We start from the raw sequence: 25,609 nt of genomic DNA on the forward strand, positions 1-25,609 counted from the left end.
CTCCCCTGTAACTTCAGAAAGGGGAAGATGTTCCCTTCCTCCTCTCAAGCCTGCAGAGCTGCGGAAAAGGGCACTGGTGTATGTGTGCGTGTGTCGGGGGGGGGCACACAAATTGTTGGAGGGATGGGCAGAAACGACAGAGGGAGAGGAGGTCTAGGAGGCGGTGAGGGGAACGAAGGTGGACGCTGCCGGCAGGAAAAGGGTACGTTACAGACAGTATGTGTGTGTATGGGGGGGGCCCGGATCTAAGATGCAGAGGAAAAGGATGTGGGGGAGCAGTGGCAGAAGTGAAGGCTCTGGGGTAAGGGCAGGGGGTGCAGGAAGAAGAGGGGGAGACGTGGGGTCGCTTTCACCAATAGGTTGTGGGGCGCCCGGGGTGCCGGGGAGCCCGCGAGCGAGGACGAGCGTGCGGACGCAGCCCTCTTGCAAGGCGGCACCAGGCTCGCCGAGCCGCTGGGGGGGGGGGGGGGGGGCGGGAGCCGCGGAGGGGGCGGGGCCGAGGGGGTTCGCGGCCTGCCATTGGCTGCCGCCCGCAGAGGGCCGGTGACGCGCGGGCGGGTGGGCGGGCCCCTTTGTGACGTCACCATCAGCTGTTTGAACGTTCCAATTTGTGCCCAGAGCCCCAGTCGCGGCGTCCGCACCGAGTCCGAGCGCCGCGGGCGAGCGCAGCCGCTCCCGCCGCCTCCCCGCCCGGCCCGCCCGGCCCCCGCGATGCGGCCCCGGCTCTGAGCCGCCCGCCGGCCTCCCTGGGACGCGCGGCCGCACAACTACCTCAGCCACCTCCCCGCACCCTCCCTCCGTGCTCGCCGCCGCGGCCCCGCCCCCAGGTGAGTGGAACCGGTTCGCGGCCCGGAGCGGCGGGGGGGTGGGTGTGTGGGGCGGAGGGGGGGGTGCCCCACCGCATCCCCGGGGACACGCCCTGCGCCCCCTTCTCCTCGGCCTTTGTCTGTCTCCGCCGGCCGACACCGGAGCGGCGTCCCCGGCTCCCCATTGGTTGCAGCGAGCCGGTAGACCCTGACGTAGGTCTATTTGCATATGACATTGAGACGTCACCAAGGCCAGCACCGCCCCTCCAAGGCTTGGGTCGCTTGTCCTCCCGTGACCCGGTGGGGTGCTTGCTGGGTCGCGCTAGGCCAAGGGTGACAGGACACTTGGAAAGGCCAGCGGGTCCCCTCAGGGCACTCCAGCGGTTTTGTTGGGCGCTCGTCTAGGGACTGGGGGTCAGGTCGCTCATCTCCTTACTCCTTTGCCACCTGAGAAAGGTATCGTGATGGCACAGTTAGGTCCAGGTTGAAGCGGCTGGTCAGGCCGTGAAGATGGCCTCGGACTTGAGGTCGCTGGGGCAGCACCAGATGGTGGCAGGATCTCCTCTCCGGCTCCAAGCTCCGCCCCATCCCCTCAACATAATAACATCCTCCTAATCCCTGACATGTGTGCAGAGCCTTACTTGATGTCATTCTCAGACTACAAATGTGGAGGGTCTTAAATCACATTTCACAGGTGAAACAGACCCAGAGAGGTCCGGTAGCTTGCGGGAGGTCTTAGCCAATTAGAGTCCTACTCACTAAGTAACAGATTGCTTACCTGTGGGCGAATGCCCTACAGTAGGAGTTCAATTTAAGGAACAAGTTACATCTCATTCCACTGGGAATCCCTATCTTGGGCCCATCACCAATCTCAGTTAAATAGAACTCCCAGGTCTCCTCACTCCAGATACTTTTCCAGGAGGTCTCTGGAGAGAGGGTCCCTTTAGTGGCTCTAGCACCTCTGCCCACGACTCTACCTTAAAAGCCAGTACAATGCTGTCTCCCACCTGTTTTGACCACAGAGAAGTGAGTCACTGGTTGCCTGCCTCCGGGTGTCGCGGAGAATTCAGTTCCCACAATTGGCCCCCTTATCACCTCCCCAGTTCCCAAGGCTGTCAGCTCTGAGGAACTGGACATTCTCCAGTTGTGATTGCAGAAGTTATGCTGTCCCCTCTGTGCTCACAAAGAGGTAGAAGGGGGAGGAAGACTGTTTTTGACTTTCCAAATGGGTGGATGGAGAGGTTTGGACTCAGAGCAACCTCAGACCAGGCTGGGATTTGCTTAAGGATGGGCTGGGCTAAGGGTGGCTTAGGGCTCAAGTGCTATTCTGGGCACAGCTGCTGTAGTATTAAAGGGAATGGTTCTTCCTGGAGCGGAGTTGGGAATCTGAGAACCAGGAAGTCATTATGCTAGGAAAGAAAATCCAAGAGACTCTCCCCCAGTGGTCAAAGGAGGGGCAAGCACTGGCTGGCTGGTGCCCCTGTCACTCCTGGCTGTCACTGACTTTGCTGCATGACCTAGGGAAGGGAGCTTCTCTCTTGAGCCTGCCTTGCTTCAGTCTGTAGTTGAAGCTCTTGTAGACCTTGGGACTGAATGCTAAAGCTTGAGGCCAGCCAAGTCCAGATCTCTCCATGGCTAAGCAGAGAGGTAGTAACTAGATCAAGGTTCCTCTGCCTGACCTCTTCGTCCCCTGTGCACCATGATATTATTGGATATCATCTGTTGAGGGTTTCCTGATTATGTTTCTCCCAGACTGCATGCTCAGTAACTTTTGGGCTGGGCTGTCTCCACCATGATCAAGCTGTATATTTTTGAATAGCTGCATGTTCTCTGTTTGAAGCTCAGCCTGCAAAATGTGCTGTAAGCAGATCTAATAGCTACCACTTTGGTGTCTCCATTCCCAGAACATGGGTCTCCTTCCTCATCTTTTTTTTTTTTTTTTTTTTGAGGTAGGGTCTCACTCTACCCCAAGATGACCTGGAAGTCACTCAGGCTGGCCTCAAACTCACAGCAATCCTCCTACTTCAGCCTTCCAAGTGCTGGGATTAAAGGCGTGCACCACTATGCCCCGTTCATCTTTTTGTTTAAAAAATATTTTTATTTATTTCCTTCCTTGTCTTTTTTTGTTTGTTTGTTTGTTTGTTTTGAGGTAGCCTAGGCTGACCTGGACTTCACTATGGAGTCTCAGGGTGGCCTTGAACTCACGGTGATCCTCCTACCTCTGCTTCCCAAGTGCTGGGATTAAAGGCGTGCACCACCACACCTGGCTCCTTCCTTGTCTTAACCTGGAGAAGGATTGGCTAAGGGCTTCCGTCCTGGTCCAACTTTTGTGCTTGTCCTTTGGGGCTCCCGATTTGATAGCTCCCACTCTCCATCATCAATTGCCACGGACCTGCTCTCACTGGGGCCAGACAACTCAATCTTTTCCTTCCTTCTGGGGATTTGTTCTTGAATAGGAGTCTGGGGAAAGCGGGGTATTTGAGGGAGGTCCCGAGGGGATAGGATCTTCATACCTCATCTGACAGATACTCTGAGGCTTGTCTGATCTCATGGTGAGATTGTAGCAGAGCCGTGGTAACCAGCAGTTTTCAGCCACACAGGGTCCTGGGGTTGAAGACTGCTGTTAGGAAATCACAGTGATATCCAAGGCCCTTCTTCCCAGGATAATACACACAGACCATAGTTCCAGTCATGAAGTTTTAAAAATGCCTAGATAGACACCCAGCAAAGGCAGTGGACCACAGTGGTTGTAGATGCCACTTTAGAATCTGACTATCAGGGTTCAAATTTCACTTGCCTTTTTAAAAAAAATTTTTTAAAACTAGCTATGAGACTTTGGGCTAGTTACATCTTTGAGACTCATTTTACCACCTTCTTAACCTGCAAAAGATAGTAATTATGTCCCCTTTCCCTTTCTCTTCTTTCTGTCCTTTCTTCCATTTCTCCTTTTTCTTCTCTCTCTCTCCCCTCCATCCTTCCTTTTCCATCTTCCCCTTTCTCTTTTTTTCTTCTGTTCTGAGACAGGATCTCATGTAGCCCAGACTAGCTTCAAGCTTTCTATGAACCTGAAGCTGGCCCTGAACTCTAGAACACCTCACCTCTCTAAGCCTCATTTCAACCTCTTTTTTTTTTTTCACAAAAGAAAAATAGTAATTATGCTGTTTTTTCTCTTCCTTCCCCTCTCCTCTCCTCTACTCAACTCTCCTCTCCTCTCTTTATCTCTTTCCTTTTCATGATAAAGTATCATATAACCCAACCTGGCCTCAAACTTCCTGAGCAACGAGGCTGGCCTTGAACTCTTGATCCTCCTGCCTTCACTTCCCAATTCATCTCCAGAATTCTGAGATTATAAGTGTATATCACCATGACTGGCTCTACTTCCTATATTTGTTGTTGGGATTATGTGAGCTAAGAGAGGAAAGGTGCTTAGGACAGTACCTGACACATGAATATTATAGTATTATGATGATAATAAACACACTGTGGGCAATTTGTTCCCTTGCTGGGGAATTCCTATTTACTTTTCGTTCTCGGAAGACTCCCTAAAAAAGCCTTGTTATATATCTGTTCTTATTCCATATCCCTAAATCAACTTGCAATAACTAGTTTATTAGTCTATTGAATGCTTACTATGCACCCAGGTCCTATTCTGAGCACTTTGTGTTTAGTTCATTTAATTCTTATTAGAACCCAAAGAAAGGTACAATTGTCGTCATTTAGTAGATGAGAAAATTAAAACACAAGTAAATACTTTCCTAAATTTATGCAGGAAATCCTGGATTTGAATGTAGCGTGCGCGTGCACACACTGCCCAAAAGCTTGCCCATGCTTATCTACTTTTATTAGTGTGGTGAGGGCTGGAGTTGAAATGCTCTGCGCTCTGTCTCAGGCCAGGAAGTGGGGTGGATGGATTTCAGTCAGTGACTCTAAAGTCTCTCTCTCTGATCCCCAGGTTTTTGCACTGCCGTAGGGCGCCCCCTGGAGGCCGCTTCGCCCGCTGACCATGTTCCAGCGCTTCACCAGCCTCTTCTTCAGCACCCCTTCGCCTCCGGAAGAACTCGACTGCCCTGGGGCCTTCGTCTCAGAGGAGGATGAAGTGGATGGTTGGCTCATCATTGACCTGCCGGGTGAGCCTTGAGTCGAGCTTGAGTTCGGTGGCCAGCACGCCGGCTTCCGGGCCTGTGAAGTCATCGTAAGGACAGACGGCCTTGCGGTGGAAAGGGAAGGGCAGCTGCGAGGGGATTGGAGTTCTAAGCCTCCTGGGGTTGAGATGCTGAGCCCGGAGGTGGTGTATCGTGGGCCCCTCCCTCGCAAGTTTGAGCTGTCTCCTGGTGGCACGTTTCTTGGGCTCACACCCGGGGACCCCTAAGGCCGTGGGTACTCCGTGAGCACGATGATGGATGGGTAGGGCTGCGGGTCTAACTAACGATGCCCTTTCTCTCCCCGTCCCCTGTGTCCCATGTCTGTGTGTGTGTGTGTATGTGCCCCATCCACTGCTCCCCCTCCTTCGCATGGCTCCGTCTCCCGCACCCCCATAGACAGCTACGTGTCTCCCCACAACCCCGGGGCTCCCCCCGCCCCCGCAGGCCGCCCTCCGCCCGCGCCCTCCTTGATGGACGAGAGCTGGTTTGTTACCCCTCCCGCCTGTTTTACTGCAGAGGGGCCCGGCCTCGGGCCCGCCCGCCTCCAGAGCAACCCCTTGGAGGACCTCCTCATCGAGCACCCCAGCATGTCCGTTTATGTCACCGGCAGCACCATAGTGCTGGAGTCTGGGACCCCTTCCCCGCTCCCGGACGTTGCCTTGCCTGATCCGGACCTCAGTGACGGGTGAGCTGGCTGAGGGTGGAGACTGGAGACCAGGATCCCGGCCTGGAGGATGAGGGAACTCAGGGCTTTGGAGAGAGGTGTTCTTGAGGCACAGGGCAGGTCCAGTGGGCCTTGCAGATGTAGGGACGCCTGGTCTGGTGGCTAGGGTGGGGATTGAGAGAGATCTGACCTTTAGTGGAAGTTTGGGAGGGAGTGGGCTTGCCACAGGTTGGAAGTTGGAGCCTCCTTCCTCCTCTTCCCATTCACCTGCCCGGGACTAGAATTGTGGAGTCAACTCCACGTCGGCTTGGGGCAAGAGTTGGATTTCTTTTTTTTTTTTTTTTTTTGGTTTTTCGAGGTAGGGTCTCACTCTAGCCTAGGCTGACCTGGAATTCACTATGGAGTCTCAGGGTGGCCTTGAACGCATGGGGATCCTCCTACCTCTGCCTCTGCTGGGATTAAAGGCGTGCGCCACCACGCCTGGCAAGAGTTGGTATTCTATTTTTTTTTTTTTGAACAATGAATTTCTTTTATAATTTTTTTTCTCAATTTTTATTAACATTTTCCATGATTATAAAAAGTATCCCATGGTAATATACTCCCCCCCCCCAAGAGTTGGTATTCTTAAGCCAGGCATGGTGGCCCACGCCTTTAAGCCCAGCCCTCGGGAAGCAGAGGTAGGAGGATCCCCATGAGTTCAAGGCCACCCTGAGACTACATGGTGAATTCCAGGTCAGCCTGGCCTAGAGTGAGACCCTACCTCAAAACAACAACAAAAAGAGTTGGTATTGTTCAGCAGAGCATCATGTGTCCACTCAGCAGACAGTGAAGGTGGGAGATGGCAGTGCCTCCTCTTCACTTGTCCCTGACTATCCCAAACACTCTGTCCTTCCCTGCAGAGAGTTGGTGCCCACAGGCGGGGAGCCGAGGGCCCCGCACCACGCAGCCGCGCCTCTGCCCCGCCAGGCTGTGCTGCTGGAGAAGGCGGGCCAGGCGCGGAGGCTGCAGCGAGCCCGGCAGCGGGCCGAACGCCACATGCTGAGCGCCAAAGTGGTGCAGCGGCAGAACCGTGCCCGGGAGAGCCGTAGTCGCAGGCCCAAGCACCAGGGCAGTTTCATCTACCAGCCGTGCCAGCGCCAGTTCAACTACTGAGTGCCCCCGCTGCGCCATGAATCCCTTGCAAGTCTCCCAATCTCCATAGAGTCCCTCCACAGCAGCCAGGGTGCTGCTTGAGGGGGCGTCCAGGGCCCGCCTCAGTCTGGACACCCAGCCTCCCTCTTACCTAAGTGTGAGAGGCAGGGTGATTGGCCCTCCTCTCCCTTGATTTCCCCTTCTCAGATCTTCATCCTGGAACCTCCTCCAGCTCCCTTCATCCTCCTCATCTCAGCATCCCACCTCCAGCTTCCCAACTTCCTTCTCTGACCCTTACCTCTGTCTTTCCGAACCCTTCACCTTTGTCATCCTGGTGTACTCTATTTCTGAGAGCCTTTTCCATCTCCGTCTAGTTCCTTCTCCACCTTCAACGCCTACTTTGACAGGACTTACCCATTTGTATGTTTGGCATTACTCTTTCTCTCTTGTTCTCTTATTCATTCCTGGCATTTTCTACCAAATAATGCGAGGGGGCTCAGTCCATTCCCTGTCCAGGTATAATATCAGACTTGGGGACCTGGGCCACTGCCCTTGCCCTCCAGTCAGCGGTCAGGCTCAAGAGTTTTGCTTTTAGTTTCTACCTTCTCTCTGCCCTGGGGGCGGGGCTCCTTGGAGCTGCTTGGGCCTGGAAAGGTAAAGTATGTGGAGGAGGACAGTGAGATGTGCGTTAGAAGGAGAAGGTGGAGGTTAAGAGGCAGCCTGCTGGGAGGTGCAGACAGGAACACACAGGTTGAGAAACTGTAGGGAGCAGGGTACCATGGAAGCTGGCAGAGGCTTTTTGTTAGAGAGGCTATGCCCTGCTCAGGCTTGAGCCTGGAGTCTGCCCCCATGTCCTTTTCTTTCTTTCTTTTTTGTTTGTTTGTTTGATGTAGGGTCTCCCTCTAGCCCAGGCTGTCCTGGAATTCACTATGTAGTCTCTGGGTGACCTCCAACTCATGGTGACCCTCCTACCTCTGCCTCCCAAGTGCTGGGATCACAGGCGTGTGCCACCACGCCCAGCACTTCCCTTTCTTACCATCCCACCTCCTAAGTATTTTCCTAAACTCTTAACTCTCAACTCTCTTCAGGCTAAGTCTGAAGGCTTTGATACCTTGTCACCTTACCTTGACATGCCACCCCAGAAACTGGTAAGGTCCTGCCATCCTGGCCATCCCTGTTCACATGCCCAAGGTGCTAGCTCAGGAGAGATGCAGGCCAGAGGGCTTCCAGGCAGGGAGAAGGGCACCCTCTAAGGTAAGAATACAGAAGATTGATGCTGAAGAGGACAAGCAGTGGGGTATAGCCATCTTGACTGACAGCTCTGCCTTCATCTGCCTCTGGCCTTATGTTCACTTTGCTCCATATGGCTGGTTAGTAAACACTCCTGGGCAGGTGGCCAGGAACCTCACTGTTCTATTTCCCAAAAATCCCCCAGAGGTTCAGGGTCTTCAGGAGGGGCTCTTCATTTTCTCTCACAGGGCTTTTCTAGGTTGCTGGGGAATAAAGGGCGCCCTGTAGCCCCCCACCCCGTTCCCTTTCTTCTCCAGTTAGAAATCTGGAGAAAGGAACCTTAATCCTTGGGTGAGACATGGGACGGGGTGGCCAGCTTTCCCCTTGTGGTGGGGCTCAGACACCAGCAACAGCCTCTTGGGATGCCCCGAGTTGCTTCCAATTCTCTAAGCTGTCCTTTTTCAGTGTGTGCTCTCTATTCCTTGAAACTTTTAAGATTTCCTGTTACATACTGACACAGGTCTTCCCCTTCATCCCAATTCCAGGTTTCCAGGCCTCACAGCCAGCTGGGGTTGGAGAAAACTGCATTCCTATGAGGACAAGAGCAGCTGTCCTCTTTGATCCTCTATTGCCAGGCCTCATGTGGCACATGTAGGGGAGAGGGTATCCCCAGCATGCTGGGATGGGGGAAGAGGAGGTCCTCTTGGGGTCTCCTATCCTGAAGGATGCCAAACTGATACAAGTAGGTCTAAGACCCTTCACCAGCTCACTAAGGGCCCTAGTGCTAGTTGACAACCTTGTTCCTCTTCCCAAGTTCTTCAGTTACGACCGAGGGTATTTTTATTCTTCCAGCTGCCCCAAAGGTCACTTCCCACCTAGGGTCTTCAGCACTTCTGAGATCTGGAACTCCCTTCAGCCCTTCTTGTCTGTTCCTCACTGCCACTTGGGGTGTAGGCTTAGTCCTGGGCAGTGCTTCTGATCCTGCTGGTGGAGGAAGCTTGAGTGCTTGGGCCTATGGCTCAAATGTCAAAAGACCTCGCCCCCGACCTGTATTTCTAAAAGTTCCTGTCGTTTGAAAACCCTCTAATCTCTCACCTGACTGGTTGCAAGGCTTTTTTTTTTTCTTTTGTACTTTCCTATAGATTCTGTAGCATTTGAGTGTGGCAATATTTTAATTGTGTATATATTTCTAAGAAGCAACACTACTTAGTCTCCTGCTAGTCTAACTCCTGAAGCATCAGACCTTGTCATACTGTATTGAAGTGGATGTGCCTTTCACCTTGAGCATGCTTCAGGATTTTTTTTTTTTCTTAAACCACAGAACTTGAATACACAAGGGAACCAGAATTCACAAAGTCCTATGCAACCTTAGACAGGAGGGGGTCAGAGAGTCTGTCTCGACTGATGATTTCAGAGACTCTAGAACTAAAGTTTGTACCAATTGTATTAATGTCAAAATACTACCAGCACTTTGCCAAAACAAAGGATGTCGGAGGGACCTGTTTCTAGAGTAAGTCTCAGTTACATCAAAGAGTGACTTCTAGCTTTCTCCAGTAAGTCTGAATGGGTCTCTCGAGCTGGGTGTCACTTTCTAAACTTTTGCCAGTCTAGCCCCAGCAGGGTACCATGTGTGTATGAGTGCAGTTTGGTGCTGTTTTGGAGTATGCCTGCTCCCCCAGCCTAGAACTCCCCGATCAACTTGCTGTGACTTTTAACGTCTTAGGTGCAACACAGACCCTGTCACTAGCTCTTGGATAGTCCCCCCATATCCATGCAGCTCTGTGTGAGGGGACTGACCGCAGAATAAACACAGCCTGCTTCCGATGCCCTGCTTCTTTCCCTGCCACCTAGTTCCAAATGGAACCAACAAGTTGAGTGCATCCCTGTTGGGTGTTTTGTGTTGAGACTGGCTGAAATGAAGAGACTTTGGTTGAACGTGTTGTGATGTGTCGACAGACTCAAGGACACAACCACCTCGACCTGGTCATGTGGCATGCCTGTGTATGTGTGTAACAGGATTCTGAGTGTTAGATTATAATGCTATTCCTGTATGGGAGGAAAAAATAATATAAACAAATAAAAATTTATTTAAAGCACATTCTGCTTTCTGCCTGAATGAAGCTAAAATATGAGAAACACTATAATCTCAAGTGGGGTCAAAGCAAAAGATACTAGGTTGGCCTTGGTTCTGGTGTGTCGTGAAGGAAAGGAAAAGGATAAATGAGCTCACTGGGAAGGAAGCCAGATAATATGGAGTCTGACTCATAAAATATCTTTAGTAGATCCTTATAATGTAAAGCACATACATACTAAGACACCTGACATAGAGATGAGAGCACAACAGTCACTGACCCATTCTTCAAACACTGGACTATGGCAAAGTCAAGGAACCACTTGAAGGAAGGGGATAAACTATGTCTAGCTCTAGAAGACATGGCAGAAGGCCACGGTTCATGCTGACACTTCGAGCCCCAAGCAGTGGAGTTCCATAAAGGGTGGGGCAAAAACAGTTGGCTTTAAAGATGCAGATTTTTGAAAATTACTTCTGAAACAAAAGAGATGTAAGAAAGCCCAAAATGGGTGGTATTGTGAACATCCTGAAGTGTATAATATAAAACGGTCCCTTTCATATGGGGGCTGTCCATTTAATTGCAGAACTGGACTGAAGACAGAAACCTAAGACTTTTTTTTTTTTTTTTTTTTTTTTTGGTTTTCTGAGGTAGGGTCTTCACTGAAGCCCAGACCTGGAATTCACTATGTAGTCTCAGGCTGGCCTTGAAATCACAGTGATCCACCTACCTCTACCTCTCGAGTGCTGGGATTAAAGGCATGCACCACCACATCATCTCGGCAGAAACCCAAGACTTAATTCACTATGTAGTCTTAGGGTGGCCTTGACCTCATAGCAATCATCCTACCTCTGCCCTTCCAAGTGAGTGCTGGGATTAAAGGTGTGTGCCAGTACACCTTGGCCTTTGTGTGTGTGTGTGTGTGTGTATATATATATATATATATATATATATTTTTTTTTTTTTGGTTTTCAAGGTAGGGTTTCACTCTAGCCTAGGCTGACCTAGAATTCACTATAGAGTCTCAGGGTGGCCTCGAACTCATGGTGATCCTCCTGCATCTGGCCTTACAAGGGAACTGGGGAACTGAACTTGAGTCATTAGCCTTTGCAGGCAATGCCTTAACTGCTGAGCCATCTCTCTAGCCCTGTTGACTAAATTATTTTAAAATTAATGTTCATTTGCAAGCAGAGAGACAGGGTGAGGCAGATAGAGAATGGGCATGTCAGGCCCTCTAGCCACTGTAAACAAACTCCAGATGCATGCACCACTTTGTGCATCTGGCTTTTACATGGGTACTGGGGAAATCAAACCCAGGTCACTAGGCATTGTAGCAAGTGCCTTAACCACTGAGCCATTCCCCCAGTCTTAACTAAATTCTTGAAACATTGAACTATTGAATAGAGATGTAAACCATATATATATGGAAAAGGATGCATTAGTTGGAAATAAAGTGCAATCAAGTGTCATCTGGGTTGCTTGATAGCTTCCTGTCTCAAAATATATATATATATATATATCCTGGGTGCTCCCCACCCACCACACCAAGGTAGGGTCTCACTGTAGCTCAAGCTGACCTGGAATTCACTATGGAGTCTTAGGGTGGGCTCAAACTCACAGCGGTCCTCCTATCTCTACCTCCCAAGTGCTGGGATTAAAGGCGTGCACCACCATGCTCAGGTGACAAGTGTTTTTTTTTAAATTTATTTTGAGAGAGTCAAGAGAGAGAAGGCATGCTGGACCTTTAGCCTGCTGTGAATGAACTCCAGATGCATGCACCCCCTTGTGTGCATGTGTGATACTGTGCGGTTGCATCACTGTGCATCTGGCTATGTGGGACCTGGAGATTTGAACATGAGCTCTTAGGCTTTGCAAGCTAGCACCTTAACTGCTAAGCCAACTCTCCAGCCCCAGTTCTGCCTTTTTTTCTTTCTTTCTTTTTTTTTTTTAAGCTTTTCGAGGTAGGGTCTCATTCTAGCTCAGGCTGACCTGTAGTCTCAGGGTAGCCTTGAACTCACGGTGATCCTCCTATCTCTTCATTCCTGGTCAAGTTCTGCCATTTAAAAAATTTATTTAGTTTATTATTATTTTGAAAGGGAGAGAGACACTAATAGAGAATAGACACACCAGGGCCTCTAGCCACTACAAACAAACTCCAGACATATGTGCTACTTTGTGCATCTGGCTTTACATGGATACTGAGGAATTGAACATGGGTCTTTTGGCTTTGCTGGCAAACACCTTAAATGCTAAGACATCTCTCCAGCCCAAGCTTTTTTTTTTTTTAAGGTAGGGTTTCACTCTAGTCTAGGCCGACTTGGAACATGCTTGGTAGTCTCAGGTCAGCCTCGAACTCATGGTGATTCTCCTACCTCTGCCTCCTAAATGCTAGGATTAAAGGTGTACACCACCATCCTTGGCTTAAAACTATTTTTGAGTTAGCATCTTGCTCTAGCCCAGGATGACCTGAAAATCTCTATATGGTCTCAGGCTGGCCTTAGATTCACTGTGATCCTCCTGCCTCAGTCTCCCTAGTGCTGGAATTAGAGACATGCAACATAATAGTGCGTCTTATTAAATTTTATTTTTGAGATGGCCACATGTAGCTTAGGCCTCTAACTATGTAGCTAAGAATGAACTTGAACTTTTTTTTTTTTAGGATACTGGGATTTTTTTTTGCTTTTTTTGTTAATTTTTAAAATTTTTTAAAATTTTTATTTATTTATTTATTTGAGAGTGCCAGACACAGAGAGAAAGACAGATAGAGGGAGAGAGAGAATGGGCGCGCCAGGGCTTCCAGCCTCTGCAAACGAACTCCAGACGCGTGCGCCCCCTTGTGCATCTGGCTAACGTGGGACCTGGGAAACCGAGCCTCGAACCGGGGTCCTTAGGCTTCACAGGTAAGCGCTTAACCGCGAAGCCATCTCTCCAGCCCAATTTTTAAATTTTTGTTAACGTTTTCCATGATTATAAAAAAATATCCCATGGTAATTCCCTCCCTCCCCACCCCCACACTTTCCCCTTTGAAATCCCATTCTCCATCATATTACCTCCCCATTACAATCATTGTACTTACATATATACAATATCAACCTATTAAGTATCCTCCTCCCTTCCTTTCTCTTCCCTTTATGTCTCCTTTTTAACTTACTGGCCTCTGCTACCATGAACTTGAACTCTTAATCCTCCTGCTTCTGTCTCCCAAATGCTGTGATTACAGGTGTGTGCCCCCAAACCCCGTGATTTTGTAATTTGCACCCCCCCAAAAAAAAACCCTGACAATATAGATCAAGCTACCAGTTAGGATGCTAAGCAAGACTAGTTTTGTTTTGTTTTTTGAGGCAGGGTCTCACTGTAGCTCAGGCTGACCTGGAATTCATTATGTAGTCTCAGGGTGGCCTTGAGCTCAGCAATCCTCCTACCTCTGTCTCCCAAGTACAGGTGTGCATCACCACGCCCAGCCTGTTTTTTTTTTTACACTTGCCACCTTGTGCACCTGGCTTACCTGGGTCCTTTGGCTTTGTAGGCAAATGCCTTAACCATTAAGCCATCTCTCCAGCCGTCTTTATTTATTTTGAGGTAGGGTCTCTAGCCCAGGCTGACCTGAAATTTACTATGTAGTATCAGGCTGGTCTTGAACTCATGGTGATTGATCCTCCTACCTCTGCCTCCAGAGTGCTGGGATTAACGGCATGTGCCACCATGTCCAGTTTAGTGCTAGTTTCTTCAAAGCCAAGAATGAACTGAATGAGCAAGGATATGCATTCTCCTCAACTTGTTAGGTGGGCATTTCAGCTGCAATGTGTCTAAGTGACAGAGATAGCCAAGTCTACTCATGATTCAAAAAGCTTGCTCACTCACCAATAACATAACTTGATATTCTATGACAATGACATTTATTTAACACATTCAGTATTTCACATTGTACAAACCCTTAGATTCTCTTTATTCACTGGTCCATTTCTACAACAAATACATCCAAAACACTATATAATAAAATTATTTACATTTCCAAATGACAAGATTGCTTTTTGCCCCCACTACTGTTATTCACACACAGTACTTCCACAGCACAATACATCATTAAAAGATCTAAAAATGCTCACCCTGTACTCTAGGCTGCTTAAGAAATGTGAAAACTAGTAACATTTATAATGGCATTAGCTCCTTTCAATACATGGCAACATTTTAGAAACCTTGAACTTCATTTTGCAACACCCAAAGGGCTGTACAATTCTGCTTTCCCCATTACACTTTTATGAAACAGGTTGCAGGGACTAGGACATGGGCCACATTATTAAAATGAGTAACTGTACAGAAATAGATTTAAAAAAGTCACAGCTCAAAATTGCTCTTTGTAAAATTCACACACATTTACAAGTATCAGGTCATCTTCCAGCTTGTTTACTTGGATTTTCTTCGCTTGGATTGCACTGCACCAGTTACATCTATGGGAAAAGGAGAGAGACATTCAGATCTTTACCACAGTACCCTGTAGGCAGTCCATAAGGAGCAGGGCCTTCTAGACTCTAGGCCAGTCTCAGGAACACTTGGTAGAGAAAGTTGCATGCACTGCTTGCTGACTTATGTGGGAAGAGTATGGCCCTGCATGTTAGGGCCTGACAATTGAGAAATGTGAAAATAGGTAGGAGATGAAATACACTTACTTGGCTAGGAAAAGTGGGGTCAACCTTTTTCCACAATCTCCCTCACCAATTCCCATTAGTCAATGAAGTCTGGGTAGATAAAGTCACTGAGTGATGCCAAAAGTAAATTGTGCCAGAAAATCAGCCCTTGGATCACTTTTGGAGCCAACCCATCTTATTAATTTTTGCATATCCATGTGTGTAGGAGGCCAAAGGTGATACTGGGTGTCTTCCTCAATCACTATTCACCATAAACTTTGAGGCAGGGAATTGCACTGGACCAATTCAGCTTGACAGCAAGCCCTAGGGATCTTAGGCTCCCCAGAAATGGACTATAGGCAGGGACTGCCATACCTGGCATTTTATGTGGGGTGCTGGGGATTTTAACTCAGATCTTCAGGTTTGTGTGGCAAGCACTTATCCACTGAGCCATCTCCCCAACACCTAAGCCATTATTTTGTAGTAAGAGATGCTTCTTGACATGCTATAAAGTCTCTAAACAACATGACATGTATCTTGGTCACCAGGTATCTTTTGTGGCTCTTGTATATCAAGGCTATGGAGGGTTTGGGATAAAACTCAGTAGTAGAGTGTCTGCCCAGCATGCATGAAACCCTGGATTCAATCCCCAGTACTGGAAAAGAAAAAGACTATGAATACAACAGACATGGAAACAATTCAGAATAGAAAATAGCCTAGCCTTCTGTAAGCCTGAGGGGTACATGGAAAAGGTGGGAACTGAGAGCTTATATGCATAGTAATTGTTACATAAAAAAGAATGTGTTGGGCTGGAGAGATGGCTTAGCGGTTAAGCGCTTGCCTGTGAAGCCTAAGGACCTAGGTTCGAGGCTCGACTCCCCAGGACCCACGTTAGCCAGATGCACAAGAGGGCGCATGCGTCTGGAGTTCGTTTGCAGTGGCTGGAGGCCCTGGCGTGCCCATTCTCTCTCTCCCACTCTCTGCCTGCCTCCCTCCCTCTCTCTCTCTGTCACTCTCAACTAAAAAATAAAACAAGGGCTGGAGAGATGGCTTAGCGGTTAAGCGCTTGCCTGTGAAGCCTAAGGACCCCGGTTCGAGGCTCGGTTCCCCAGGTCCCACGTTAGCCAGATGCACAAGGGGGTGCACGCGTCTGGAGTTCGTTTGCAGAGGCTGGAAGCCCTGGCGTGCCCATTCTCTCTCTCTCCCTCTATCTTTCTCTCTGTGTCTGTTGCTCTCAAATAAATAAATAAAAAATGAACAAAAAAAATTAAAAAAAAAAAAGTGTGTTGCATCTGGCTTACGTGGGTCCTGGGGAATCAAACCTGGGTCCTTTGACTTTGCAGACCTTTAGCCTTACCTGCTAAGCCATCCCTCCAGCCCCGTTTTAATATTTTATTTGCAAAAGAAGGGTGGACAGATAAGAGAATGGGCACATCAGGGCCTCTAGCCACTGTAAATGAAATTCAGACACATGTGCCACTATCTGACTCTGGCTTATGTGGGTACTGGGGAACTGAACCTGGGTCCTTTGGCTTTGCAGGCAAGTATCAAACACTAAGCCATCTCTCCAGACCATGACTTTTTAAAATTAAAGTTACTTATTTTGAAAGAGAAAGACGAAGAGAAAATGGGAACACGAGGGACTTTAGCCACAGTGAACCAACTCCAGATGGGTGCTTCCCCTGTACACACGTGTGACACTGTGTGTGTGTGTGTGTGTGTCACCACACCTGGCTGCGTGGGTCCTGGAGATTTGAACATGAGTTCTGAGGTTTCACAGGCAAGCACCTTAACTGCGAAGCCAACTCTCCAGACCTTTAAACAATTTTTTGTTTCTTGGTTTATTTTGTTTTTTCATTTTTCAAGGTAGGGTCTCACTGTAGCTCAGGCTGACCTGGAATTCATTAGTCTCAGGGTGGACTTGAACCCACAGTGATCCTCCTACCTCTGCCTCCTGAGTGCTGGGAGTAAAGGCACACGCCACCACGCCCAACTTAAAAAGTTTTTTTTTTAGAATTTTAAAAAAATAGAGGCAGAGAGAGTGTTTATTTTTAGTATTTTATCTTTATTTATGAGAGAGAGAGAGAGAGAAAGGGCATGCCAGGGCATTCAGCCACTGCAAATGAACTCCAGATCTATGCACCACCCTATACAGCTGGCTTACATGGGTCATCTGGCTTTGCAGGCAAGCACCTTAACCACTAAGCCATCTCTCCAGCCCCCATGACTATGTTACTGATTTTTTAAGTTATTTATTTACTTGAGAGAGCAAGAACGAGGCAGATAGAGAATGGGCACACCTGGGCCTCCAGCCATTGCAGAACCCCAGATGCATACATCACCTTATGCATCTGGCCTCATGTGGGCACTGGGAAGTTGAACCTGGATCCTTTGGCCTTGCAGACAAGTCATCTCTCCAGCCCTGTTTTTTTTTTTTTTTAAGATTTTATTTTATTATCTTTATTTATTTATTTATTTATTATTTATTAGAAACAGAAAGAGAGAGAAAGAATGAGAATGGGCACGCCACGGCCTCTACCCACCACTGCAAATAAACTCCAAACACATGCACCACCACGCACATTTGGCTTATCCTTAGGCTTCACAGGCATGCACCTTAACTGCTAAGCCATCTCTTCAGCCATCCCTTTAATATTTATTTATTTGGTGGGGGGAAGAATGGGCACACTAGGGCCTCTAGCCACAGCAAATGACCACACCAGATGCATGCACTGGGGAATCGAACCTGAGTCCTTTGGCTTTGCAGGCAAATACCTTAACTGCGAAGCCATCCTTCCAGCCCAAATCAACTTACTTTTATCTCATATTTATATCGTGTTTGTTCAAAACTTTCCACAGAGTTTTATATGATAGTGTAAAATAAGCATCTTAAAACTCTCAAGCTTACACATTTCTGTAAAATCTCATTAAATGTTGGGCATGGTGGCACATGCCTTTAGTCCTAGAACTTGGGAGGCTGAGGTAGGAAGATTGTGATGAGTTTGAGGACACTCTGAGATTACATAGTGAATTCTAGGTCAGCCTGGGCTAGAGTGAGACCCTACCTCGAAAAACAAACTAAAACAAAATCTCCTCCACTGTGTGTGTGTGTGCAAGAGAACCTGAGTTTGACCCCCAGAACCCATGAAAAAATGGTGGGCATAGGGGGGCTGGAGAGATGGCTCAGCAGTTTAAGGCATTTGCCTGCAAAGCCTAATCAACCTGAGTTCCATTCCCCAGTACCCACTTAAAGCCAGATGCACAAAGTGATATGTGCATCTAGAGTTTATTTGCTGCAGGTGGAGGCCCGTTGTGCCCATTCTTTCTTTTTGTCTCTCTCCTCTCTCTCTGCTTACAAATAAATACCTGGGCGGGTGTGGTTGCGCATGCCCTGAATCCCAGCACTCAGGAGGCCGAGGTAGGAGGGATTGCTGCAAATTTGAGGCCACCCTGAGACTACATAGTGAATTCCAGGAGAGCCTGGGCTAGAGTGAGACCTTACCTCAAAATAATAAATAAATAAATAAATAAAACCCCAAAGAAACAGAGTCTCTCATTGGCCTGGAACTTACCAATTATGCTAGACTATCTGGCTAGTGAGCCCCAGGGATCCTCTTGTCTCTGCCTCCTCAGTACTAGAATTACAAGTGCATGCCCAGCATTTTTTAGGCCTTTTTCTGTTTGTTTTTCAAGGTAGACGATGTCACTTTAGCCCCAGCTAACCTGGAATTCACTCTGTAGTCTCAGGATATCCTCAAACTCACAATGATCCTCCTACCTCAGCCTCCTTAGTGCTTAGATTAAAGGCATGCGCCACCACGCCCAGCTAGCCCATCTAAATACAAACACACACACGATTTCATGTGACTATATAAAAATTTAGGAGCCACAAGAGAAGAAACATATGATATTGGTCTCTATAATACTGGCTTAATTTGCTTAATATGATTACCACTAGTTATATCCATTTTTCTGCAAACAAGTGTCTATTTTCTTTCTGAATAGACATGTTTGTGTTTGTGTCATATGTAGAATCTCTCTGATTAAAAAAAAAATCTCTCTGATTATTTTTAGCTTTTACTAACCAGAGGACACTGAGTTGATATGATAGGGTGTTGACAGTGTTTGATAAAATAAACAGAATCTCACACAGCCCAGACAACTCTCATAATCAGTTCTTTCTGTCCAACTCTCAAGCTTCATTTTTTCAAGATAGGGTTTTGCCCTAGACTATGCTGACCAGGAATTCACTATGTAGTCTCAGGGTGGCCTTGAACTCGTGGTGATGCCTCCCAAATGCTGGGATTAAAGATGTGCACCACCACGCCTGCTTCAAACTTCATTTTCACTATAGCAAATTTGTTGGAGAAAAAAAAAATAGTTTTGTCTTGACACTGTTCATCCTTAGAAAACTTTCTAGGGCTGGAGGGATGGCTTAGTGGTTAAGGTGTTTGCCTGCAAAGTCAAAGGACCTCGGTTTGATTTCCTAGAACCCACGTTAGCCAGATGCACAAGGGGGCGCACACATCTGGAGTTTGTTTGCAGTGGCTGGAGGCCCTGGCGTGCCCATTCTCTCTCTCTCTCTCTCTCCCCCCCCTCTTTCTCTGTCAAATAATTAAATAAACAAAAATAAAATATTTAATAAATTAAAAAATCTTTCTACTAATGCCTTAGTCAAGTTTGGAAGCCTCTCCCTCATATATAAATAATCACCTGCTCATATGTGGCTGGGAAATGAATTGGGGAGGAAAGATAAGCAATACCAGGCTCTTCCCTCCTTTGCTACTTCAAAGCACCAATGAGGCATGTTGCCTTTGAATCAGTGTTTGGGGACACCAGGAAAAAGGCGACATGAAGCCTAGCATGGTGGCACACGCTTTTAATCCCAGAACTTAGGAAGCAGAGATAGGAGGATCACCTTGAGTTTAAGGCCACCTTGAGACTACATAGTGAATTCCAGGTCAGCCTGGGTTAGAGTGAGACATGACTTCAAAAAACAAAAACAAACAAGAAGAAGAAGAGAAGGAGGAGAAGACATGTGCTAGACACTACCAAAAAGAAAAAAAAAAAAAATCACCTGGATACTAGAGGCAATGGGGCTACTTTTATACTACTGAAGTTCAAAAAAAAAACAATACCTTTTTTATGTTTTTGTTTTCTCGAAGTAGGGTCTCACTCTGGCCCAGGCTGACCTGGAATTCACTATGTAGTCTCAGGATGGCCTCGAACTCACAGTGATCCTCCTATTTCTGCCTCCTGAGTGCTGCGATTAAAGGCATGTGCCACCATGCCTGGCTCTCAAAAAAAGTGTTTCTGAGGCAAGCCTAACAGACTGCATTTAAAAAATTTTTTTTTTTCTTTTTTTTGGTTTTTGAGATAGGGTTTCACTCTAGCCCAGGCTGACCTGGAATTCACTATGGAGTCTCAGGGTGGCCTCGAACTCATAGCAATCCTCCTGCCTCTGCCTCCCGCGTGCTGGGATTAAAGGCATGCGCCACCACGCCTGGTTAAAAATATTTTTAAATTAATTAATTTATTTATTTGAGAGAGGGAAAGAGGCAGAAAGAGAGAGAATGAGCATTCCAGGGTGTCCAACCAGTGCAAACGAACTACAGACACATGGGCCATCTTGTGCATCTGGCTTATGTAGGTCCTGGGGAATCGAGCCAAGGTCCTTTGGCTTTGTAGGCAACGCCTTAACCACTAAGCCACCTCTCTAGCTCCTAGACTGCTTTTTTAATTTTTATTTTTTCGAGGTAGGGTCTCACTCTAGCTCAGGCTGACCTGAAATTCACTATGAGTGGCCTCGAATTCATGACAATCCTCCTACCTCTGCCTCCCAAGTGCTGGGATTAAAGACATGTGCCACCATGCCCGACCTGCCTTTTTTTTAAATGCGAGAGAGAGAATGAACTGGCATGCCAGATCCTCCAGGCACTAAAATCAAACTGTAGACATGCATGCCCCCTTGTGCGCCTGTGAGACCTTGTGCACTTGTATCACTGTGTGTCTGGCTTATGTGGGACCTGGAGAGTCAAACCTGAGTCCTTAGGCTTCGCAGGCAAGTACCTTAACCGCTAAGCCATTTCTCCAGACCAAGGTTTAAATTTTTGATTTTGAGCCAGGTGTGATGGCCCATGCCTTTGATCCCAGCATTGGGAGGCTGAGAGATGAAAATCACTGTGAGTTTGAGGGCAGCCTAAGCTCCAAAAGGGTGTTTTTAAAGAACTTTTTATATTAAAAATGTTTTGATGCATTCAAAAAAAGATTTTCATTTATTTATTAGAGACACATACACAGAGAGAGAGAGAGAGAGAGAGAGAGAGAGAGAGAGAGAGAAAGAATGGGTATACCAGGGCCTCTACCCACTGCAAATAAACTCTATAGACGCATGGGCCACCTTGTGCATCTGGCTTACGTGGAGAATCAAACCTGGGTCCTTAGGCTTCGCAAGCCTGTGCCTTGACCGCTAAGCCATCTCTCCAGCCCTATATTTAAAATTTATTTATTTATTTTGTTTTTTTAAGGTAAGGTCTCCCTCTAGTTAAAAAATAATTTTAGGGGCCAGGAGTGGTGGCACATGCCTCTAATTCTAGCACTGGGGAGGTAGAGGTAGGAGGAATGCTGTGAGTTCCAGGTCAGCCGGGGCTAGTGTGGAACCTTACCTTGATAAAAAAAAAAAAAAAAAAAAATTGGGGAGGGGGACTGGAGAGATGGCTTAGTGGTTAAGGCGCTTGCCTGCAAAGGCAAAGGACCCAGGATCGATTCCCCAGGACCCATGTAAGCCAGATGTACAAGGGGGTGCATGCATCATTTGTAGTGGCTGGAGGCCCTGGCATGCCTATTCTCTCTACCTTCCTATTTCTGTATTGTTCTCTCAAATAAATAAATTAATAAAATACTTAAAATAAGAAGCTGAAAAAATATTTTTACTTAGAGAGAAAGAGAGAATGAATGAATGAGAATGGGTGCAACAGGGTTGCTAGCCACTGTCATCAAATTTCAGACACATTGGCCACCATGTGCCCCTGGTTTACATGAGTTCTGGGGAAACCCAGATCCTTAGGCTTCACAGGCTTAACCATTAAGCAATCTCTCCAGCCCAGGGTTTTTTTTTTTTTTTTTTTTTTTTTTTGAGACAGGGTCTCAAATTCACTGTATAGCCCAGGCTGGACTCAAACTCATAATCCTCCTGCCTCAGCTTCCCAAATGTTAAGATTACTAAGGAATGCACCAAAATGCTTGGCTAAAAGTCAGTATTTCACCACCTTCTCATGATTTTCCCTATCACAGTCCCTGGAAAAGTCTAACTCACCTAGGTCATCAGAATATATAAATCCATTTCTATAACTATCTGAAAAAAATCAGGGGCTGGAGAGATGACTTAGCCATTAAGGCGTTTGCCTGTAAAGCCAAAGGACCTCTCTATTCAACTCCCCAGGGCCCATGTAAGACAAATGCACAAGTTGGCGTATGCATCTGGAGTTTGTCTGCAGTGGTTGGAGGCCCTGGCGCACTCAATCTCTCTCTCTTGAGATCTTGCTTTCTCAAATAAATAAATGAATTAAAAAAGTATTTAAAAAAATTAGATAAAAAAAAATCAGATCAAAGCCAGGTGTGATGGTGCATGCCCTTAATCCCAGCACTTGGGGAGGCAGAGGTAGGAGGATTGCCATGAGTTTGAGGTCAACCTGGGTTACAGTGAGACCCTATTTCGAAAAACAAAAAACCAAATAATTTTTATTTTTGAGGTTTAATTGGTATACCTCTAAGTGCTAACATTTCTATTAATCAACCACACCCAGTAAGAATCTAGAAGCCAGGTATAATGGCTTCAATCCCAGCATTTAGGAGGCTGAGGTAGGAGGATTGTGGTGAGTCTGAGGCCATCCTGAGACTACATAGTGAATTCCATGTCAGCCTGGAATAAAATGAAACCTATCTCAAAAAAAAAACTAGAAAGTTTTTTTTTAGTACTGGTGATGAAACTGTGCTTTGTACATGCTAGGCAAGTCTCTTTCATTGAGCCATATCCCTAGCCCTGTTTTTGTTGAGAAGGAAGGGAAGAAAGGAGGAAGGGGAAGAAAACTGAAGGAAGGAAGGAGGGAAAGGAGGGGAGAGGAAGAAAAAGGGAGGAAGGTAGGAAAGGAGAGAAGGAAGGAAGGAGGGAAGGAAAGAAGGAAGTCTTCATGTATCCTTGACTTGCCTGTACTTACTGTTTGGATCAGGCTGACCTAGACTTAAGGCAATCTTTGTGCCTCAGCTTCCTGATTACAGATGTGTACTACCACAGTTTGTCTCTTTTTACCTTAAAAAAAATTATTGGCTCAACGATTAAGGTGTTTACTTGTAAGACCTAATGACCCAAATTCAATTCCCCAGTACCCATGTAAAGCCAGATGCATCTGGAGTTCCTTTGCAGTGGATGGAGGCCCTGGTGTGCTCATTCTCCCTCTCTGCTGGCAAATGAGCCACCTCTCAAGCCTAGGGGTGTAACATCTTCTGCTGCCTGGCTAAATATATATACTATGCTCATCAAACTACCTAGAGTAAGCACTTTTCTTGATGTTCATACCCATATATTAATGTAAGTCTAATTTTTGGTTAGAGAACATTCTCTTTTCAGATGGCAGTGACCTTGGGATGACTCAGAAGGCACCATGGTGCTGAGAAGTGACAGAGGAATGCTCAGCACTGAAATATCTCTATCACACCTTCTAAGGCTCAGGGTCCATTGTGGAAGAGATGGCAGAAAGAATGTAAGACCTAAAGGAAGGATTGGACTCCTTACAATGTGCTCCTCCAAAGACAAAATGGCCTGGATATCCAGGACATCACAGGTCTGACATTACCTACACAAGACCATTATAATAGCAGGAAAAGACCATAGTATCAAAATAAAAGAGAGACTGATTGAGAGGGAGAGGGGATATGATGCAGAGTAGAGTTTCAAAGGGGAAAGTGGGTGGAAGGAGGGAATTATCATGGGATATTGTTTACAATCATGGAACTTATTAAAAAAAACCCAAATAAATAAATAAATAAAATACATTAAAATTAAAAAAAAAAAGAAAAAGCATATAACACCATCACTAACCTTTAGTAGAGCTGGAGGCTGAAGCAGGCCGAGAAGATCGCTTACGATGTCCATTTTCCACACTTTCAGAAGCCACACTTGGTTCTTCGGTTCGGGAATTTCTTCGGCTTGGAGGTTTGGACTTTTCAATGATCTCCTTTGGCTCACTGCTAACAAAGGGAAACATAAACGTTTCCAAGGAGATGAGGGAAGTTACACATATAAAAAAGGGACTCTTTAAGTAGAATTCAATTCGTAAATTAAATAAATTAAGAGCAGCATAGTTGGGGCTGGGGAATATAGCCCAGTGGTGTATTGTTGCTTAGCACACTGAAACCCTGGGTTTGATCTTCAGTACTTAAAACAGAGAGCAAAACATCTTGGGAGGTAGGAAGATTGCTATGAGTTTGAGGCCAGCATGAGTCTACAAAGTGAATTCCAGGTCAGCCTGGGTTAGAGTGAGCCCTTACTTCTAAAAACCAAAACCAAAAAAAAAGGGGGGGGGGTGCTGGAGAGATGGCTCAGTGGTTAAGGCACTTACCTGCAAAACCTAATAACCTGGGTTTGATTCCCTATTACCCACAAAAAGCCAGTTGTACACAGTGGCACATGCATTTGGGGTTCATTTATAGTAGCTGGAGACCCTGGCACACCCATTCTCTCTTTCTACTTACAAATAAATAACAAAAATATCTTAAAAAAATCTAAAAAATAATTTTAAAAACTACAGTCATTCTGGATAAATAATATTCTGACCCAGGGACAATGAACATGATCACCTTCTATATTAATGAGAATTAAAACGTGAGTCTACTGGGCTGGAGAGATGGCTTAGTGGTTAAGCGCTTGTCTGTCAAGTCTAAGGACCCCAGTGTGAAGCTTGATTCCTCAGGACTCACATTAGCCAGATGCAAAAGGGGGCACATGCGTCTGGAGTTCATTTGCAGTGGCTGGCCTGGCACGCCCATTTTCTCTCTCTCTCTCTCTCTCTGCCTCTTTCCCTGTTGCTCTCAAATAAATAAAAATTAGGAAAAAGAAAGTGAGTCTACCACTGGGCGTGGTGGCACAAGCCTTTAATCCCAGCACTCCAGAGACAGAGGTAGGAGGATCCCTGTGAGTTCAAGGTCACCCTAAAACTACATAGTTAATTCTAGATCAGCCTGGGCCAGAGACCCTACTTTGAAAAACCACACACATACACCCCAAAAAAGTGAGTCTAGAGGGGATATGACAGAGAGCAGAGTTATGAAGGGGAAGTGGGGCAGGGGAGGGAAATACCATGGTTTGTTGCCTATACGTATGAAAGTTGTCAATAAAAAAAAATATATATATATATTTATATATATATTTAAGTGAGTCTAGGCCGGTGTGGTGGTGTACACCCTTAATCCTAGCACTCAGGTGGCTGAGGTAGGAGGATTTTATCTATTTGAGAGAGAAAGGCATATACATATACATATACATATACATATACATATACATATACATATACATATGGAGAGGATTGGCACCTGAGATTACATAGTTAATTCCAGGTCAGCTTGAGCTAGAGCAAGATCCTATCTGGAAAAACCAAATAAAATAAAATAAAAGTAAGTCTAATCTATTAAATCCGGGGGAAAAAAAACCCAAAAAACAAAACTAGGAACATTCCCCCTCCAAAACCCCAAACTTCCTCACTTGTTTTTCTAAGGTCATCTTTCCATTTAAAACTTCTAAATCATGCCGGGCGTGGTGGCGCACGCCCTTAATCCCAGCACTTGGGAGGAGAGGTAGGAGGATCACCAAGAGTTCGAAGCCACCCTGAGACTCCATAGCGAATTCCAGGTCAGCCTGAGCCAGAGTGAGACCCTACCTCGAAAAACC

The 25,609-nt window shown here is 46.7% G+C and overlaps 2 protein-coding genes across 9 annotated transcripts in view; one reads left to right on the forward strand and one right to left on the reverse strand.

Moving 5' to 3' along the window:
* The first annotated feature begins 739 nt into the window (after positions 1-739).
* On the forward strand, positions 740-10,071 carry Tp53inp2 (tumor protein p53 inducible nuclear protein 2). Of its 2 annotated transcripts, none has more exons than XM_004668107.2 (4): positions 740-827; positions 4,759-4,933; positions 5,345-5,633; positions 6,512-10,071. In XM_004668107.2, exons 2-4 carry the CDS (start codon positions 4,810-4,812, stop codon positions 6,762-6,764), a joined length of 666 nt encoding a protein of 221 aa, XP_004668164.2. In that variant the 5' UTR covers positions 740-827; positions 4,759-4,809; the 3' UTR covers positions 6,765-10,071. The 2 variants fall into 2 exon arrangements, with proteins under 2 accessions (XP_004668164.2, XP_045013091.1); XM_045157156.1 differs by having other exon boundaries at positions 5,465-5,633.
* A 3,850-nt stretch (positions 10,072-13,921) lies between these two features.
* Positions 13,922-25,609, reverse strand: part of Ncoa6 (nuclear receptor coactivator 6) — a 139,378-nt gene continuing 127,690 nt past the window's right edge. For 6 of the 7 annotated variants that reach the window (XM_045155745.1, XM_045155744.1, XM_045155743.1 and 3 more), the window contains 2 exons: positions 23,765-23,913; positions 13,922-14,490 (listed from right to left, as the gene is read on the reverse strand). In XM_045155745.1, the coding sequence (XP_045011680.1) occupies positions 14,447-14,490; positions 23,765-23,913 (193 nt within the window). In that variant the 3' untranslated portion in view covers positions 13,922-14,446. The remainder of the gene's footprint in view (positions 14,491-23,764; positions 23,914-25,609) is intronic. The other variant, XM_045155742.1, reaches the window with a different exon arrangement.

Source organism: Jaculus jaculus, chromosome 8, assembly GCF_020740685.1.
Source record: "Jaculus jaculus isolate mJacJac1 chromosome 8, mJacJac1.mat.Y.cur, whole genome shotgun sequence".
Classification (NCBI taxonomy): domain Eukaryota; kingdom Metazoa; phylum Chordata; class Mammalia; order Rodentia; family Dipodidae; genus Jaculus; species Jaculus jaculus.